At 34.2% G+C, this 19258-nt stretch overlaps 1 protein-coding gene across 7 annotated transcripts in view; it reads left to right on the top strand.

Moving 5' to 3' along the window:
* The window catches only part of CFAP96 (cilia and flagella associated protein 96), an 87147-nt gene that overhangs the window by 58232 nt on the left and 9657 nt on the right, over nt 1-19258 (top strand). For all 7 annotated transcript variants that reach the window (XM_074228849.1, XM_074228850.1, XM_074228853.1 and 4 more), the window contains 3 exons: nt 5394-5613; nt 13130-13267; nt 13359-13434. In XM_074228849.1, the coding sequence (XP_074084950.1) occupies nt 5394-5613; nt 13130-13267; nt 13359-13434 (434 nt within the window). The remainder of the gene's footprint in view (nt 1-5393; nt 5614-13129; nt 13268-13358; nt 13435-19258) is intronic.

The following is a 19258-nucleotide window of genomic DNA, read 5'->3' as shown; positions in this document are numbered from 1 at the left end:
CAGTGAAGGGGAAGACTGATTTTAGTCCTGTCTTCAGTTCACAGAGGAATAACTGGGGCAGGATCACAGACCTAGAGAAGACTTCACTGTCACTCCCATGGTCTGCTTTACTCAGACTCATAGCAATCATACTCTGCCCTACAACAGACCACTTTGAGGGTATGAAGAGCCCAGATTTCCTCTCCAGAAGTGCATAGAGCCTGGCACTATGTTCAAGTTGGTAAAAATGTAGGACTCAAACCCAGAAGAAGAGCATGCCTCCAAATGTCTACAAATAATGCTTTAAAGAAAAAATTTAATTTGTTCACAACTTCAACTAGAATTTCAGGAAGAGATAAAGAAAAAGCTTGGGTTTTTTTTTGGGGGGGGTGTTATTTTCTTTTTTAGAATCAGATCCCTGATGTACATATTGATTTAAAAAATAAATTAAAATTATTTATGCTTTATCACATTTTTATTTTGTTGAACATTTCCCAAATATATTTAAAATTTTTTAAATTCATTTTGAATTTAAATATATAAAGACAAAAAAGCATTTCCATATATACAGTACAACATAAAAGGTTTCAACATAAAGATTCACTACTCTGCTTTCTATGCTTCTAAATTTTATTTTCTGATATATATATTTTTTCTATTTTTTCCTTCCTTGCCCTAGAAATGGTTATCCTTAGAAACATATGTATATGTATGTAAAACCGTACTCTACATACTTCTGTTTATCATTTCTTTCTTTGGAAGCAGATAGCATCATCCTTCATAGGTCCTTTGTAGTTGATCTGAGCATTTATAATATTCAAAATACTTAGTTGCTCAAAGTTGTTCTTAAAATGATATTGCTGTATACACCATTCTCTTGTTCCTGCTTAATTTTGCTCTTTTTTATTTCATGCAAGTCTTTCCATGTTTTTCTAAACTCAACAAGCTCATTATCTCTTATTGCATTCCATCATAATCATTCCCCTGTTGATATGTATCCATGAAACAACAAGAAATATTATATAAAAGACTTTTAAAAATAGAAGAAAAGGTATCATAAGAAAAACACTGATCTGGGAAACATATTAAAAAAAATTAATTACACTAGTTGTATGCTGCCACCCAACAAAGGGGAGGAAAGCCTAAATATCCTGTATCATAAGAAAAACACAGATCTGGGAAACATATTAAAAAAATTAATTACACTAGGTGTATGCTGCCACCAAAAAAAGGGGAGGAAAGCCTAAATATCCTATCATATTTTCATAATCACTACTAAAATAGCCACATCTCTTAGAACCAAAGAGCAATGTGAAAATAGAAAAATCCAATGCTCACTTCTTAAAAGAAACCCCAAAATTAAAATTAAAATTCCAAGGACCACCATAACCAAAGTCTAGAATTGCTGCAAGCAGCCAGAAAGAAAAACTATTTCAGATATTGAGGAATCATAGGATCACACAACATTTAGCAACTTTCACTTTAAGGAGCCCAAAGCTTGGAATATGTTATTCCAGCAAGCAAATATATAGCCTTATAACCAAGAATAACTTAGTTAAAAAATTTGAATTAAAAATCCTATGGGGGGAAAAAGAACCTTTAATGTAATTGAGGATTTCCAGGCATTCCTGATGAAAAAACTGGAGCTGCATGGAAACAGGCATCAAGAGTCAAAAGAAGGCAAACTTGCATCAGCAAGCATAAAGTATTAAACAGGAATAAAGTCCTTCTAATGTGGGAAAATGATACATGTGACCTCTCTGAACCATATCTTCATCAGGGATAATAAAGGGGGTCTAATTAGGCAAGACCTGGGAATGTTCTGTTAGGTCTTGATGATCTTAAAAGAACCTTGGTAAAGGAGAAGAGACAGAGAATAGGGAATATCTTCAAATTGGAATACATAAATATAAATGTCTATACAAAGAGGAAGCAGCTGGGGGAAGTAGGTGACACTTGAACCTTACTCTCATTCAAAAGGGAAATAGGAAGGAAAAGGAAGAAGGTGGAAAAGCAGGGAATAAGGAGAGTAGATTAAAGAAAGTAGTAGTCCTAAGTAAAAAAAACTCTAAAGATGGACAAAAATATTTATAGTACTTTTTTGAAGTGGCAGACAATAGGTTACTGGGGAAGCCCACCAGCTGGAGAATGTCTGAACAAGAAGTTGCATATCAGTGTAGTAGAATACTATTGTATTTCTTACTATGTAAGAAATGATGAAGGGAGTTTTTTTGGTTTTTGTTTGGGTTTTGTGAAGCGGGTTAAGTGACCTGCCCAAGATCACACAACTAGTAAATGTCAAGTATCTGAGGCTGGATTTGAACTCAGGTCCTCCTGACTCCAGAGCTGGTATTCTGTCCACTGTGCCACTAGCTGTCCCTTATGAAGTGAGTTTTTTAAGGCAAAACTGGGAAGACTTATATAAACTGGTTTAGAGAGAGGCAGGCAGTATTAGGAGAACAGTTTATACAGGGACAACACTATTATAAAAGACAAAATATTTTGAAAGACTTTGGACTCAGAGGAAACATATACTTACTTCCTAACAGAGAGATGTTAATCTCAGAATGAAGGTTGAGATATATTTTTGGTGGCATAGCATATATGGGGTTGCTTTTACTTGACTGTAAGTGTTTATACCAGTTTTTTTTTCTCATTTGGGTTGGGGGTAGGGGAAAAGAGAGGGAAAAAACAAATTTTTATAAAAAAAAATTTGATTTTAAAAAAGGTGCTAAATTGGTTTATACCATTTAATCCAACTACTGAATTTCTACTCCAGTCAACCAATCAATAAGAATTTTACAATTTCAAAAAGGCAAAATATCGAAATGTTGGGTACAAAATAGTCTTAACAGTGTTATTTCTAATAGTTGGAATGTTAATATCCAGCCTTTATGTAACAGGCACATTTTATCTTCACACAACCCTAGGAGGTAGGTGGAGGAAACAAGAGACTAAAGAGGTTAAGTGACTTCTTGCTGCTCAGGTTTTCCAGAATCCAGGTGCCCTAGATGCCTCTATAAAAAAACTAGATACAAATGGTGTGCCCAATAGTTGGAAGACGGCTGAGTAAAATGAAGTGTGTTAATTTAGTAGAATGTTTTCATAACTTAAGGAAGGTCACCAGAATATCTAATAGACTCCCTTTGGTGAATTTATGAAAGAACATGAATAAGAGTTACATAGAAAGAGTACATTTGAATGGGTTATGAAGGAACTTACAAATTAAGGAGCTCACCGCTCCATTTGAGTGAAGAGTGACAAATATAATTTGTAGAAATATGAGAAGGTTTGTGTGAACTGTTGTAAAGTTTAGAAAATGGATATAATTGTGTAAATAAGGACAGGACTGAGTACTGAAAATAGAAAAAACAAATAAATTAGTTAAAACACACCTTTTATTTCTCTTAACCAAGAATAAATCACAAAAATAGAGTTGGAAGGAATAGCCCTGGCCACATGTTTTCCCTATATGAATGCTTTATCATTGCTGTCTGTACACACTTGTAGTGTGTACTTGTAGGAGAATACCCCTGATAGGGAATCTAAGGAATATAGTGTACTACTGAAAATTCTCAGAAACAACTTTCACAAACTATTAAGTAGGGAATTATAAATTTAAATAACTGCAGACATAATAAAATTCTAAGTTTGTATGATAAGAGAATTAGGCGACCTATTATACACTAGTGATGGAGCTATGAATTGGCACCATCTTTTTTTAGAATGAGGGCAGTCATTGAGAAGTGTCAAAGATAGAAAAATCAGTATCACCAAAACATTTATTGAGACATCGTCTTTAGAAAACAAATGGCAGTATGTCAAAAGAACTACAAAATTGATCTTCCTGACAGGATGACTTTACTATTTAGGTTATAGAAGACCTGTTTGTACAAAAATATTCACATCATCTTTGTTTGTAGAATAAAAAACTGAAGTCAGTTTCCAAGAATTAGAGAATTAGAAAATTAACTGAACGAATTGTATATATGAAAAAAAAGCATTTTTATACAGTTATACATTTTTATACAGTTACACATTTTGTGAAAGGCAACCTGGAGTAGGATATAGATAGGTTTAAATCTTGCCTCTCAGCCATGCATCCTGTATGATTTAATTCTTAGGACCTTCAAGACTAGAGGTTGTAGAACAGATACAGATTATATATACACCTACTTTACTGATGTGGATAGGATGGGTCTAGGTTCTTAAAAGCTCTTCCAGCAGACCCCAAGGCCTGGCTAGCTGACTGATTGACTTTGACATATGATACCCATATCGTACTATCACAGACTTTGGAAATATTACATGATATATGATATACGAAGAAATATGAATGCATAAAGAAAATCATTGGTATTATATTTGTAACATCTTGAATTGTCTACTTCAAATTTATGTCAGGTAATTTTTTTAAAAAGGTGTGAAATTGTGTATGCCATTTGATCCAACTACTGAATTTATACTCCAGTCAGCCAATCATTAAGAATTTTACAATTCTAAAAAAAAAAGACAAACTACTAAAATGTTGGGTACAAAATAGTCTTAACAGCATTATTTCTAATAGTTGTAATAATAATAATAATAATAATAATAATAATAATAATAATATCACAGTGGCACAGTGGATAAAGCACCAGCCCTGGAGTCAGGAGGACCTGAGTTCAAATTTGTCCTCAGACATTTTATATTTACTAGTTGTGTCATCTTGGGCAGTCATTAACAATAATTTCCACATCATAAATAAGTCAGAATGGATTATTTTTTTTCCTTTCCTTTCCTTGCTTCCACCTGTCTAGTTTATAGTATAATTAGGAAGAACAATTCCTTGTATAAATTGTCATCTATATAGTCTAGTGTAGAGGTTACCAAATCCAACCATCTGCCTGCTTGGTATTGCCTGTGAACTAAAAAAAAAAAAAAAAATACTTTAAAAACATTTTTAATACAATAAAACTTTAAAAATGTAAAGTCTGTTTTTAGCTCTCCAATCATACCAGTGGAAGTTGGCAAACGTGTGAATTCTAGGCCTTTCTTGCTTTTGCTCTTTACCTTAAAGATCTTGCATAGGTGACAAATCTTTAGGCTTAATTTTGATACCTATGGAATGAGGTGGAATTGTAACCCCTAACATTGTTTTCAACTCTAAAAAGATACAATTCCATCAGAGATTTTATGGTAGGTTTATTGATGAGAACTTCTTGAATCTTAGGGTCATTCATTCTATAAAGCTTAATTCTCAAATAACTTTTTAATTATTGCACTTCAAACACTTGTTTCTAAATGTTAAAACTACCTATTGTTCTGACTCTGAATTTGAAATTTATAATCTTTTATTTTTCTGGTTGAGAATTTTTAAAAAATTTAAATTACTTTTAAGTATATAACTAATATGTTGCCATTTCTTTTTAAAGGACCTTTTAATGAAGCTGCTGGCAAAAATAGACAGATGCTGCCTGGGGGTAGTAAAATGATGTCAGCTCTACAACAAGGTTACTTTGAACCTCAGTTTTTAAGGATATTTGAAGGTGAGAGCTATGTAAATTTGAATCAAATAAGAAGACGATATCTGTTACAAGAAGCCAAAAAAAATTTAAGCAAAGCCTTCCTTCCCAGTAACGGAGAAAAAAAAGCGTAAGTGTTGGGGAAAAAAAATCTTAAATGAAATTATATATCTACACACATATATATTTTTCTCAGTTATTCTTTTTCTTTTTTTTTTAGGTTTTTTGCAAGGCAAATGGGGTTAAGTGGCTTGCCCTAGGTAATTATTAAGGGTCTGAGACCGGATTTAAACCCAGGTACTCCTGACTCCAGGGCCAATGCTTTATCCACTATGCCACCTAGCCTCCCCAGTTATTCTTTTTCTTAAGGCTTGCTTATGTATTTTTTGTTTCTAGGTGTAATTCTTAAATTAATTTGATTTTTTGCAGGTTATTGATTGCAGGTTCATATCAGTCCAAAGTAGAACTGAATAGTTTGGACAGAGTAATAGTTGAATAATCATGAACTCACATTCATCCTTTCTATTCACTATCCTTTTTTTTTTTTTTAGGTTTTTGCAAGGCAAATTGGGTTAAGTGGCTTGCCCAAGGCCACACAGCTAGGTAATTATTAAATGTCTGAGACCGGATTTGAACCAAGGTACTCCTGACTCCAGGGCCAGTGCTTTATCCACTGCGCCACCTAGCTGCCCCTCTATTCACTATCTAAGCAATTCACACACCAAAAATCTGGACAGGTTGGGGTTTTAACTATTCAGATAATCGCTTTATGTACCCCAATTTTGAGAAATATTAAGTTCAGCCCCTCCTGTCTCCTTTCTACGATACTGCATATCTCCTGCCCTCCATTTTCTTTCTCCTCTTAAAACCCTCAGAGCAGAAGCAATCCATTTCCAGGTGCCCTGTGTTTCTTATTTAGCTTGTTTTGAAGACTTTAAGCTTCTGAAAGGACATTTGTTTCTCTCCTATTAGAATGTTACCTCATCACCTTCATGCTTTCCATTCTAATTACACAAATAAAATAAATTTACCTTTCAAGATTTCTCTTGAGTCTTGTATTTGCATTTCAAAGTTCCTGCACTTTCTGAAGATCACTTTAACAACTGAATGGAAAATGGATTGGTGAGGGGAAACACTTGAAGCAGGGCAACCAACCAGAAAATTATTGCTATAGTCCAGGAGCAAGATGAGGAGAATCTACATTAACAGCTGTATGAATAGAGAAAAAGGAAGCGAATGCATGCTATGACACAGTGGATGACACAGCTTGTAGGGAATTTGGAAAGAAGGGGAGGTTTGAGGGGAGAGATAATAAATTTTGCTTTGGATCAGTTTAGCTTGATATATCTATAGGGCATTTAATTTGAGATGTCCAATTTAGTGATGGGAGCCAGGAACTTGGGAGATAGAATTAGGCTGGAGAGATAGACAGATGGACAGACAGACCGACAGACCATGGAAATTAATGAAATTATCTGGTGATGAAGGATAGAGGGGGGAAAAAAGAAGACTCAAGATAGAGCTTTGTAGAAAACCTCTTAAGTGAGTATAATCTGAATGAAGTTTTAGCAAAGGACACTGCAAAAGTCGATAGGAGAAAACATTAAAAACATTAAATATAAGTGGATTGAAGTTAGTATTTTCAACAGTAATAAAAATGTTTTATTAAGTAAATTATCAATAAAACAGTTCATGAAAATCATGAAATTAAATTTGTCATGTAGAAAATGCCATTGATAAAATCTAACACACATACACACACACACACACACACACACACACACACACACACACATATAGTATTAATGGAAATATTTTCCCTAAATTCAGTAAAAGGTATTTTTTTAAAAAACTGAAAGTTAATGTTACAAGAAATGAAGAAATATAAAAGATTTATTAAGAACAAAACTAAAGCAGTGCTGCTACCTATGGATGCTATTTTTATTTGACATAATTTGAGAAGTGTTAACTATAGAGCAGAATTGGGGAAACTTTTTTCTGCCAAAGGTCATTTGGATATTTATAAGACAACAAAAATTATCAGCTTTAAAATCAGCCTGCTATATTGGTCAAACATTTAATAAATTCATCTCTAAAAAGCTTTTAGATTTATTGACTTTTGAGTCTTGCTTGCAGTTGTTGTGGCAGTGCTATACAGTTAAGGCAAGGAAAGTAGATGAAAGAAATAAAGTGTGTTTGTGTGTGTAATCAAAGAGGTTAAAGTAACTTTTTCAGATGATATGATGATATATTTAGGCACTAAGTAGATTAGTAAAGGAAAACCTAACAGAAATTAATGTCATACCATTAAAAAAATACCAACAAAATGTATGAAATGTTTGGGTACCAATTTACTAACACTCAGACCTCCACAAAAATCATAAAATAATTTTAGCTGAAAGGAAGAATTAAATCACTTGAGAGATAAACAACATAAATAGATAAGGCAAGTAGAATAGGTGGTGAGATGACCTAGTTGGCACGGCAAGCCAGTAGGGTAAGTGGGAATATGTCTCAGTTTCTGTATGATCTCTGTTCTCCTCACTTCTCCATCTTGACCCCTTTGGTGAACCATTTCAAGTCCCATGTCCCCTTCTATCACTGTGTTTCCCTGCAAAGTCTCAGCCTTGGATCATTCACCCTCTTCCCTGCCTTTACTCCTCCTACACATGAATGAAATTGGAGAAAAAAAAATGCTGACTGCATCCACTACAAATTTATATTACATAACTCAACTTGGTCCTCATTATGAGAAAGCAATCCTTTTACACTTTCCTAATAAACTCCTTGGAGGCATCTAGGTGACGTGGCCTACAGTCAGGAAGACCCAAGTTCAAATATGACCTCACACACTTAGAAGCTGTGTGACCCTGGGCAAGTCACTTAACTGCTTCAGTTTCCTCATCTGTAAAATAATCTGGAGATGGCCCTGCTAAGTGGCGCAGTAGACAGAGCACTACCCTAGAGTCAGGAGGACTGAGTTCAAATTTGGCCTCAGACACTTAATTGACTAGCTGTGTGACTTTGGGTAAGTCACTCGACCCTATTGTCATAATTAAAAATTTTTAAAAAAAGAACTGGAGGGGCAGCTAGGTGGCACAGTGGATAGAGCACTGGCCTTGGAATCAAGAGTACCTGAGTTCAAATCCGGCCTCAGACACTTAGTAATTACCTAGCTGTGTGGCCTTGGGCAAGCCACTTAAACCCCATTTGCCTTGCAAAAACCTAAAAACAAAAAGAACTGGAGAAGGAAATGGCAAAATATTCAGTATTTCTTCCAAGAAAACCCTAAATGGATCACAAAAAGAAACAACTGCAACAAGTTAAACCGCAGCTAGCAACTTCATACCTTTTCACCCCTCCTTAAACTTCCCATGGCTTCTCATCTCCCCATCCTTCCAGCTAAGGATCTTGTCTGTTTTTACTGAAAAAAACAAACAAACCTACCCGAGACCACTCAGAACTTTCCCTTTTCCCTTCTTCTGCATCTCACATCCCACTTCTAGCCTTCTAAGATCTTCTCCATTGTCCCATACAGAGAGGTGGCCCTTCTCTTTGTGAAGGCAAACCCTTCTCTATAGGCACAAAGATCCTACTCAGTCTGGCCGAATTCCCAGCAGCTAACCAAGGGTCTGAAATTTTAATAAATGCCTATTAAATAATAGGTTGAAGAATATAAGGAAAATTAATGGGGGATAAAAAGGAGAAATGAGGATTTATACAACCAGCTGAGATTATTCTACAAAGTAGTAATTATTAAAATTATCAGGTACTGGATTTTAAAAAATAAGAAACTAGATCAATGGAATAGAATGTAGAATTTCAAGCAGAGGTTTTTCAGTGTTTTATAAATCCAATATAAATCTGGAAAAGGAATCATTGTCACTTAAGTATTGGAGAAAATTGGAGAACATATGCCAAAAAATTAAGTTTTGTTATTGTTTTTGGCAACCTTTTTTGAATAATCTCAGAATGCCTGGAGTGCTGAGATGGTAACAGTCCCATGGTTACACAGATTATCAGAGGCAGAACTGCAACCCAGTTCTTCCTGTTACCAAAGCTGTCTTTTTGTCTACTGTAATAGGCTTTCTCTTTCTCATATACCATCATAAATTCCAAATGGATCAAAGATTTCAATACTTTTAAAAATCTTGAACTATTATAAGAAAAGGAATAGTTTACCTATCACTTTAGTGAATTGAAAAAAAATTATTATCTAACAAGTAGAAGAAATTATAGGAGACAAAATAGATTGATTTGATAGTATGCAAAAGGCCTTTTGCAGAATGGAACAAAATTATATTAATAAAGGTATAAAACAGATTTCAAAAAGATCTGTGCTTTAAATATTTCTCATAAAAATTTGACATGCAAACCCTATAAAGAAATTGATATAAATTTAGAAGAATAAGACCCATAGTTCAGTAGGTGTTTAAAGAAATGTTTCAATTACATATTATTTGAAAGAGGAAACAAATTATTAATAACTACCTGAAAATTGCTTAAAAGGAAAAGAGAAAATTTGAACTTTTATAAGACCCTTCTTTAAATTTGCAGAGGCAAAAACATGAAATTTGATGGTAGTATGACTGTTGAGAAGTACATTGTAAATTTATTTGATCCTTTGGTAAATATTATTGCATTATATAATGCAAACTATAAAATTATACATCTCTGATTCAGAAATTTCATTGTTAGAATTCTACTTAGGACATATTGTTGATGGGAAAAATATCAATTCTTACAAAGATATTCATAGTTTTATTTGTAAGAAGAAAATACTGAAAACAATTCATGTGCCCAATCACTGGGAAAATAGATAAATTTTGGCACAGAAAAGTAATGGAATATCATTCTATCATGAGAATTAACACACATGATAGTACAAAAAATACTTGAATACTTTGATTGTAGCAACAACAAAATCTGGAGGAAATGTCCCAGAGAAAAATAACTTAGAACAAATAGTACTTTTTTCCCCCAACTCCTGTCAAAGGCAATAGGGACTACAAACCTATGTAATGGAATTACTAGTTCTTGTGTTTCAATTTTTTTTTTTTGTTAATCATTTCTAAGATTAGACTTCTTTTTTTTTAAGAAGTAGGGGAGTGAACAAGAATATATTAATGAATGCACATGTAAGAGATAATAAAGGGCTCTTGAAGATGGTCAAAGAAAATGCTTGGCTTGCATTTAAAAAAAAAGTCTACCAGTATTATTTAATGTAGCTAAATCAAGATAAAAAATTCATTTGTACTGAGAACATAGTCTGATGGAACCTATACCATCCAGAAATTAAGTATCAGAGATGATGAACAAAGAGAAATCAATTTACTTTGATTTTCCTGATTTCATCATTCTGACTAGAGTCAAGTTCTGATTTATGCCCCAATACTCATTTAATTGTAATATACTCCCAGGGGCAGCTAGGTGGCACAATGGATAGAGCACTGGCCTTGGAGTCAGGAAAACCTGAGTTCAAATATGGCCTCAGACACTAAATAATTACCTAGCTGTGTAACTTTGGACATGTCACTTAACTGCATTGCTGTAAATAAATAAATAAGTAAAAATTTAAAAAATCCATACTTCCTTGGGAGGTTCCATTCTCTTTTTATATAAAATAATATAGGGTATTTTATATATTTACATGTGTGTGTGTGTGTGTGTGTGTGTGTGTATACACACACACACACACACGTTTTATATAATGGATCTCATTCTTTTAAATTGTGTCGATTTTTTATGAGTTTGGATGTCAAGTTTTTAGCAAATATTTGTTTGGGTTTTTTTTTTAGATTTTTCAAGGCAATGGGGTTAAGTGGCTTGCCCAAGACCACATGACTAGGTAATTATTAAGTGTCTGAGGCCAGATTTGAACTCAGGTACTCCCGACTCCAAAGCCAGTGCTCTATCCACTGTGCCACCTAGCCACCCCCTTCAGCAAATATTTGAGGGAAAGATTTTAATATAATCTCTTAATGTAATTTATATAAATTTTATGTGTTTTTGTATAAAAACAGAATAATATAAATTGATTTATATGAAAGGGGTCAGAAATATGTTTGTGAATGTGGAGTTGTCTAAGAGGCTTGGTGATGGGAGACTAGCAGTCAGGAAAGAGGTTAGGGCTGAATATTAATACATATATACATGGATATATGTATGTGTGTTTTTATATATGCAAAAAATACATATTGTATGGCAGCTAATGAAAGTACCATTGTAGTTAAATTCCAAGGCCAATTCTTTTATTGTCCTTTTTCAAACTTGATAAATCATGATATCCTAAGAACATAAATTTTGTGATTTTTGTATAAATTTAAAAAGGAATAGTGATAGTAGTGTTATGTCTATTTATTATGTTATTTCTCAGAGGCTAGAAGAATTCAGGGTACTTCATTGACTTTCTAGACCTTGAGAATGTTTTTATACTAATAAATCTAAGAGGCTAAGGGCCAGAGTGGTGCCGGAGCAAGAGGGAGTGTGTTCAATTTGCCTGTAGGTCACAACTATTTCAAATAGAAGGGGATAGGGGAGAAACTATGATCATTGCATCCTTCCTAGGAAAAATACTGCAAGTCAATTTGCCACTTGGAGGCCCTTTGTGGCCTTGGCTTTTGCCTTTCTCTTCTGCCTGCTCTTCTCCCCATGCCATTTCAGCATCCTGAATGAGCTTAAGTCTGGCCTTGGACCCTTCCTAGCCTCACCTCTGTATGCCTCAGTGTTCTCACAGGTGTGGCTTTTGTTTTTGTCTATTTCTTACAGACAAAAGAGGATATTCAGGATGGGGTATTCAGAAGAGTGTCTTCTATAAAAAGCAGAAAAGTTTAAAAGCTTAAAAACTTTTTAAAAAAATAAAAGTTGGCAAGAAAGATAGAATCCACATTTTGTAGGGCCTTCAAGTGTCACGAAAAGGAGTTTAAACCTTCATTAGGCAGCAGGGTGCAGTCCCTAAAGCCTTTGGAGGTATGAAGAGACTTTGTGGGGTGAAGGGCAGATTAAAGGCAGGAATATTCACTAATACTCCACTGAGGGTGGTAACCAGAGTCTGCTTTAGGGTAATGTTCATGGGCAGATGTAAGAATATTGTTAGATATAAGAATACTGTTATTTTTCAGTAAGTATACTGTTACTGTTAATGATACTGTTAGTATCATTAGGGCTCAGTAACCAAACAACATGACATTGGAAGTGAGGGCCTCAAAGATGACAGCAGGATTTCAAACAAGAGTGACTGATGCTTCATTGATGATTATCCAGTGAATTAGTACAATTTGTTCAAATTTTTCAGATGCATTTATATAGGTGAGTGAATGTGCAGAATATTGTGTTAGAAAGTAGATTTCTTCTCTGTGTGATTTTTCTGTGCTATTTTGCTTTAAAAACCTTGATGTCTACTATTAATAGGAACTGTATTAACATCTTAGGGAATTATGAATGTTTTATCTTATATGAAATATTTTAAATGAGCACATTAAAATCCCAATGATATCAAAGACCTTATCAAACTTCATCTGAAAACTTACTAAAGGGGACAATAGAATTAAATTTCATGGTTATCAATTATCTATCTTTTTGAAAATTAAGAAAATAAATTTTTTTGCATATGTCTGACTTAATGTTCTTGTTTTAATACTTTCAAGATGTGGATTGGGCAGCTACTTTGGAACAATAGGTGGCCCAGTTCCATTCTTCAGTGCCCAAGATAAGCCTAAAGATAAATATGTTGCTCCTGGAAAAAATATGTATACAAGTCCAGGAAAGAAAGGAACTGGATATGGGTAAGACACTTAATATTCATCTTTAAGTTTTTTCTGTCATGTTCATAAAATTAGAATAATCTCAATTACCATATTGACTTTTCTTCCATAGCTATGCAAATATTACCATAGGTAAACAGCTCTCACACTCCGTTGATCCCTACGATACTGCAAAAGTAAACCTTCAGGTAAATTTTTTAGGAAAATTTCCTTTCTGAGGTATATCTTGTTTAGCTGCATATCTTCATAATACTTTTATCTTTGTAAATCATATTTTTCTAGGTACTACTTTTTTCTATCTGTACTTGATCAATAACATACCAATTTATGGGCATTCAGTTATGCAAGAAACCCCTCCAAAAAAAATCCTTTTCACTCTAGCTCATTTCCAACCAACAAGCAGAATTAGGTGAGATCTGCCTTCAAGTCCTGGCTATGCCATTTGCTCCCTGTGTGATGTGAAAGGTCCTTTATTTTCTCATGTATAAACTGAGAGATTTAGACTAGATGATCTTTCAGGTCCTTTTTGTCTCTAAAATCCTTTGACCCTATGATCTTATTTTTTCCCCTCTTTCAAAGGATCTGATTTTGCTTCATGCTATATTTGAAACTTTCTAAGTTCATTATGAACCCAGCCCTGGTCCAGTAACTTCTATGTGATACCAGCCTCACCTTCAAGTTTTGTCCCTACCTATACCCAGCTCTATTTTTTTTTAGGTTTTTTTTTTTTTTTGCAAGGCTTGCCCAAGGCCACGCAGCTAGGTAATTATTAAGTGTCTGAGGCCGGATTTGAACTCAGGTACTCCTGACTCCAGGGCCAGTGCTCTATCTACTGCACCACCTAGCTGCCCACCCCCAGTTCTATTTTTTTTAAAGAAAAATTTTATTTATTTTGAGTTTTATAATTCTTTTTTGTTTAGGTTTTTACAAGGCAGTGGGGTTAAGTGGCTTGTCCAAAGCCACACAGCTAGGTAATTATTAAGTGTCTGAGGCCAGATTTGAACTCAGGCACTCCTGATTCCAGGGCTGGTGCTCTATCTACTACACCACCTAGCTGTCCCTGAATTTTACAAATTTTCCCCCATTCTTGCTTCCCTCCCTCCACCCCACCACAGAAGGCATTCTGTTAGTCTTTACATTGTTTCCATGTATACCCAGCTCTATTTATGAACTATAAAGAAATTCAGGTAGTTACTACCAGTATTGCATATGGGATTGAGATGATTTTATTCATGGAATAAATGTGGGAGATGAAATACTTGTCAATTTATTTATAGTCATGATGTCAGCATTAGAATTAGTTTTTAATGTTATTTTATTTTTAATGTTATTTTATGTTATTTTAATGTTATTTAATGTTATTTTAATGTTTATTTTATTTTTTTTTCATTTACATACAAAGATAGTTTTCATCTTTGTAAGCTTTGGAGTTCCACATTTTTCTACTTTCCTTCCTCCCCTCCTTGACAGTGAGTAATCTGATATAGGAGATATATGTGTATATACATATATATATATATGTATATGTACATTCATGTCTAGCATCCAAATTAGTCATATTGTGAAAGAAGAATTGAACTAAAGAGGGAGGGAATGAGAAAAGGGGAGGAACAAGTTTTAAAAAGTTAAAATAGAATGCTTTGGTCTACAAAGCCTGGCCAGACTCCAGTTTTTTCTTTGGATGTGGATGACATTTTCCATAACAAGTCTTAAAATTGTCCTTGATCATTGACCTGCTGAGAGGAGCCAAGTCCATCATACTGATCATCACACAATGTTGCTGTTAATGTGTTCAATGTTCTCCTGGTTTGCTGACTTCTCTTAGCATCAGTTCATGCAGGTTTTCCTGGCTATTCTGAAGTCCATCCAAACAATAGTACTCTGTTGACTCATATGTCATAATTTGTTCAGCCATTCCCTATTTTCCAATTTTTTTGCCCCTACAGAAAGAGCTGCTATGAATATTTTTTATACATAGAGGTCTTTTCCCTATTTTCAAAATCTCTTTGGAGTACAGACCTAGTACTGGTATGACTGGATCATACGAATGCATAGTTGTAATGCCCTTTGATCATAGTTCCAAATTGCTCTAGAGTGGTTGGATCAGTTCACAACTCCACAAACAGTGCATTAGTGTCCCAATTTTTCCACATCCTTTCCATCATTAATCATTTTCTTTATTTGTCATTTTAGCCAATTTGATAAGTATAAGATAGTGCTTTAGAGTTGTTTTAATTTGCATTTCTCTAACCAGTGATTTAGCATTTTTTCATATGACTATAGATATTTTTGATTTTTTTTATCTGAAAACTGCCTATTCATATCCTTTGACCATTTATCAACTGGGGAATGATCTATTTTCTTATAAATTTGATTCTATATATTTGAGAAATGGGTCCTTTATCTGAAATACTATGAAAATTGTTTCCCAGATTTCTGCAATCCTTCTAATCTTGTTTGCACTGGTTTTGTTTATGCAAAGTCTTTTTAATTTAATGTAATCAAAATTATTCATTTTGCATTTTATAGTGCTCTCTATCTCTTATTTGATCATAAACTCCTTCCCTGTCCATATATCTGACAGATAAACTATTTCTTTTCTCCTAATTGACTTGTGATACTATCTTTATGTCTAAATTTTGTACCCATTTTTGTCCTTATCTTGGTATAGGGTGTGAGATGTTGGTCTAGGCCTAGTTTTTGCCATACTATTTTCCCGTTTTCCCAGCAGTTTTTGTCAGATAGTAAGTTCTTATCCCAGAAACTGGAATCTTACGGTTTATCAAACAGTAAATTCTTTATAGTCATTTATTACTGTTTCTTTTCATGTTTTGTTTTATTTTATTTTATATTTCATTTATTTAAGGCAATGGGATTTGAATGACTTGCCTAAGGTCACACAGCTATGCAATTATTGTCTGAGACTGGATTTGAGTTCAGGTCTTTCTGACTCCAAGACTGGTGCTCTATCTGCTGTGCCACCCAAGCTGCCCCTATTACTGTTTCTTTTGTACCTAATTCATTTCTTAGCCAGTACCAGTTTTGATGACTACTGCTTTATAATATAGTTTTAGATCTGGTACAGCTTGCAGATCTTTGCTGTCTTCCTTTGCATTTTTTCATAATTTCCTTGATTTTCTTGAACTTATGTTTCTCCAGATAAATTTTTGTTACTATTTTTACTAGCTCTATAAATTTTTTTGGTAGTCTGATCAGTATGGAACTGAATAAGTAATTTAATTTAGGTAAATTTGTCACTTTTATTATATTAGTTCAGTCTGCCCATGAGCAACTGATATTTTTCCAATTGTTTAGGTCTGACTTTATTTGTATGAAAAGTGTTTTGTAATTGTGTTCATATAGATTCTGAGTTTATCTTGGCAGGTAGATTCCCATGTTGTCTACAGTAACTTTAAATGGAATTTCTCTTTCTATCTCTTCTTGTTGGACTTTGTTGGTCATATATATATATATATATATATATATATATATATATCCTTATTTATGTAGATTTATTTTATAATCCTGCTACTTTGCAAAAGTTATTGTTTCAAGTAGTTTTAAGTTGGTTTTCTAGGATTCCCTAAGGATTACCATCATATCATTTTCAAAGAGTTTTGTTTCCTCACTACCTATTCTAACTCCTTTAATTTCTTTTTCCTTCTCTTATTGCTAAAGCTTCATTTCTAATACAGTATTGAATAATAGTGGTGATAATGGGTATCCTTGTTTTCACACTTGATCTTATTAGAATTCTTCTAGATTATTTCTATTACCTGTATTGCTTACTAATGGTTTTAGATAGAAACTGTTTGTCATTTTAAGGAAAACTCCATTTATTCCTATGCTCTCTAGTATTTTTAATAGGAATGGTTGCTTTAATAGGAATAGGTTCAGTTTTTAAATATAATGACCCTTTTTGTAGAAATGGGGTCACTTGCAGATAACTTTTCCTATGAATAAAAGGATAGAGCCTTGCCCAACTTGAACAAACCATGTTGAGTCATTCAGAATGAACTGCCCTGTCATTATACCTAGAGAAAATGTTGGTAGTGAAAATGTCAAGTTGCCTTTAACTTGAATGCATGGAATTAGCCAAGGATCATACCCATTGTAAGAGGTATAATTCCACAGGAATACTTACTGACTATTGCTGTGATAACCCTGAAAACCAGTGAGATTAGTTTGTATTTGGGAAACAAGGTCATAGGCAGTCCCCAGACACTCAGGCAGATTCATTTGGTCCTGTGAGGATCATTAATATTTCTTTTATTCAGATGAACCGTAATGTTTATTCAAAAATATTTCTACAAAGTGGGGAAGGGAATAAGCATTTACTAAGTGCCTACAGTGTATCAGGCACTGCATCTCTTTATTTATTCCACAAGAACCCTAGCAAATATTAAGAGAAGTGTGTTATAGTTAATCTGTTCCCTCTGCACTGAGTATGTACCTTACAATAACCAATCCCGTTGTCCCAAGTAAGAGATAGGAGGTCAGTGAACTTTTAGTAAAGTACCTTGCCCCTCCCTGGCTAGGACCCTGGTAAATTCCAGTCCCCAGGTACAAAACAAGACCCTATCAACAAAACAATGGATCCCCTTTAGCCTGAAAGGTTTAAGTCTGTATATCCCTAATGACTTCATCTCTGCTCTGGCCCCATCAACATATATCTAATTACCTCATCTTCCTCTTTAAAATCTCATTCACTCCTTAGATGAGTGTTTGTCTTCCTTTGGGAGACCAATCATCTCTGAGGGATTGTGATCCCCCAAATCACCTCTCCTGCCCCTTTGCCCTTCTTCACTATACTTACCCCCTGGTGAAGCTAGCCACTCTGGGGAAGCATGAACCCCCAAATCTCCTCTCATGCTCCTATACCTTTCCTTACTGCTCATCCACTCATGACAGCTTTTGCCATGATGTGACTATGTGATCCTTAGAGGATCAGTGGCTTCCTACCTTTACTTTTCTTTCTCTCAGCTTTAAATAAGCTTTTAAGGAAACAGGAATTAAAGAATCTGGGTGTTCATTAATAAGAAGTCATACCAGATTAACTTAATTTACTCTTATTTTTTTGTCAGTCAAGGGGATGCTGTTGGCGTGTTATACCTAGATTTCACTGAAGTATTTAACAGATTTTCATTTTATCCCAGTAGTCAAGATGGAAAAATGTCTACTTCCAAAAAAGAGAGGGATTCAGAATGAATAACTCTAAAACAGATGGAGTGCTCTTGAAGAGATTAATAGAAAGAAAGGAACTCTGAATGAGAGATTTGGTGGAGTGCTACAAGGCTTTATCTTTGTCAACATTTTTTGTCATTGATCCTTTGTAATATGCATGATAAACACTTTCACAATTGTGTTTATTATTGAGTAGAATGTTGCTAAAAGACATTCTTTCTGCCCTCTGGCCTGATCTGATAAGAAACCGGTTGTGTTATCTGACAATAAGATGGCCACTCTTAGCCTACTAGGCAACATCTGCTAATTCAAACTCATTTCTTGATGGACCAGTCAGCTGTGCCTTTCCTCTCAGTCAGGACCCTTTCCTTTCAGGTCTTTAAATGCTAGGACACTCTGTTTTATTCAAATGATAATGATTGGAAGAGATAGCATCCAATTAGATAACAACAGAGATCTAAAAAGATCTTGACTTGCTGGAATGACAGGTTGAATCTAAGTAAACTGAAATTTAAAGAAAGAAATGTTGAATCTTAGACTTGACTTAAAAAATATACTTTAGTACAGTATGAGGACATCACAACTAGATAGCATTTCAGCTAAAAGAGATTATGGATTTTTAATTGATGGCAAAGCTCAATTTGAGTCAAAAGGTTAATTTGACAGTCAAAAACTAATGTAATCCATAATCTGAAATAAGAGGCAAACACTCAGGTTTAAGGAGGTCATAGTCCCTTTGTATTCTACTGTGGTCAGTGACATCTGGAGTGTTTATTGTATTTGGGTTTAGGTGACATTTTAAGAAGGTCACTGCTGTAATGGAAAGTG

This window comes from Macrotis lagotis, chromosome 3, assembly GCF_037893015.1.
Source record: "Macrotis lagotis isolate mMagLag1 chromosome 3, bilby.v1.9.chrom.fasta, whole genome shotgun sequence".
NCBI lineage: Eukaryota > Metazoa > Chordata > Mammalia > Peramelemorphia > Peramelidae > Macrotis > Macrotis lagotis.
The sequence above is the reverse complement of the archived record's forward strand: the minus strand, read 5'-3'. Positions and strand labels throughout refer to the sequence as shown.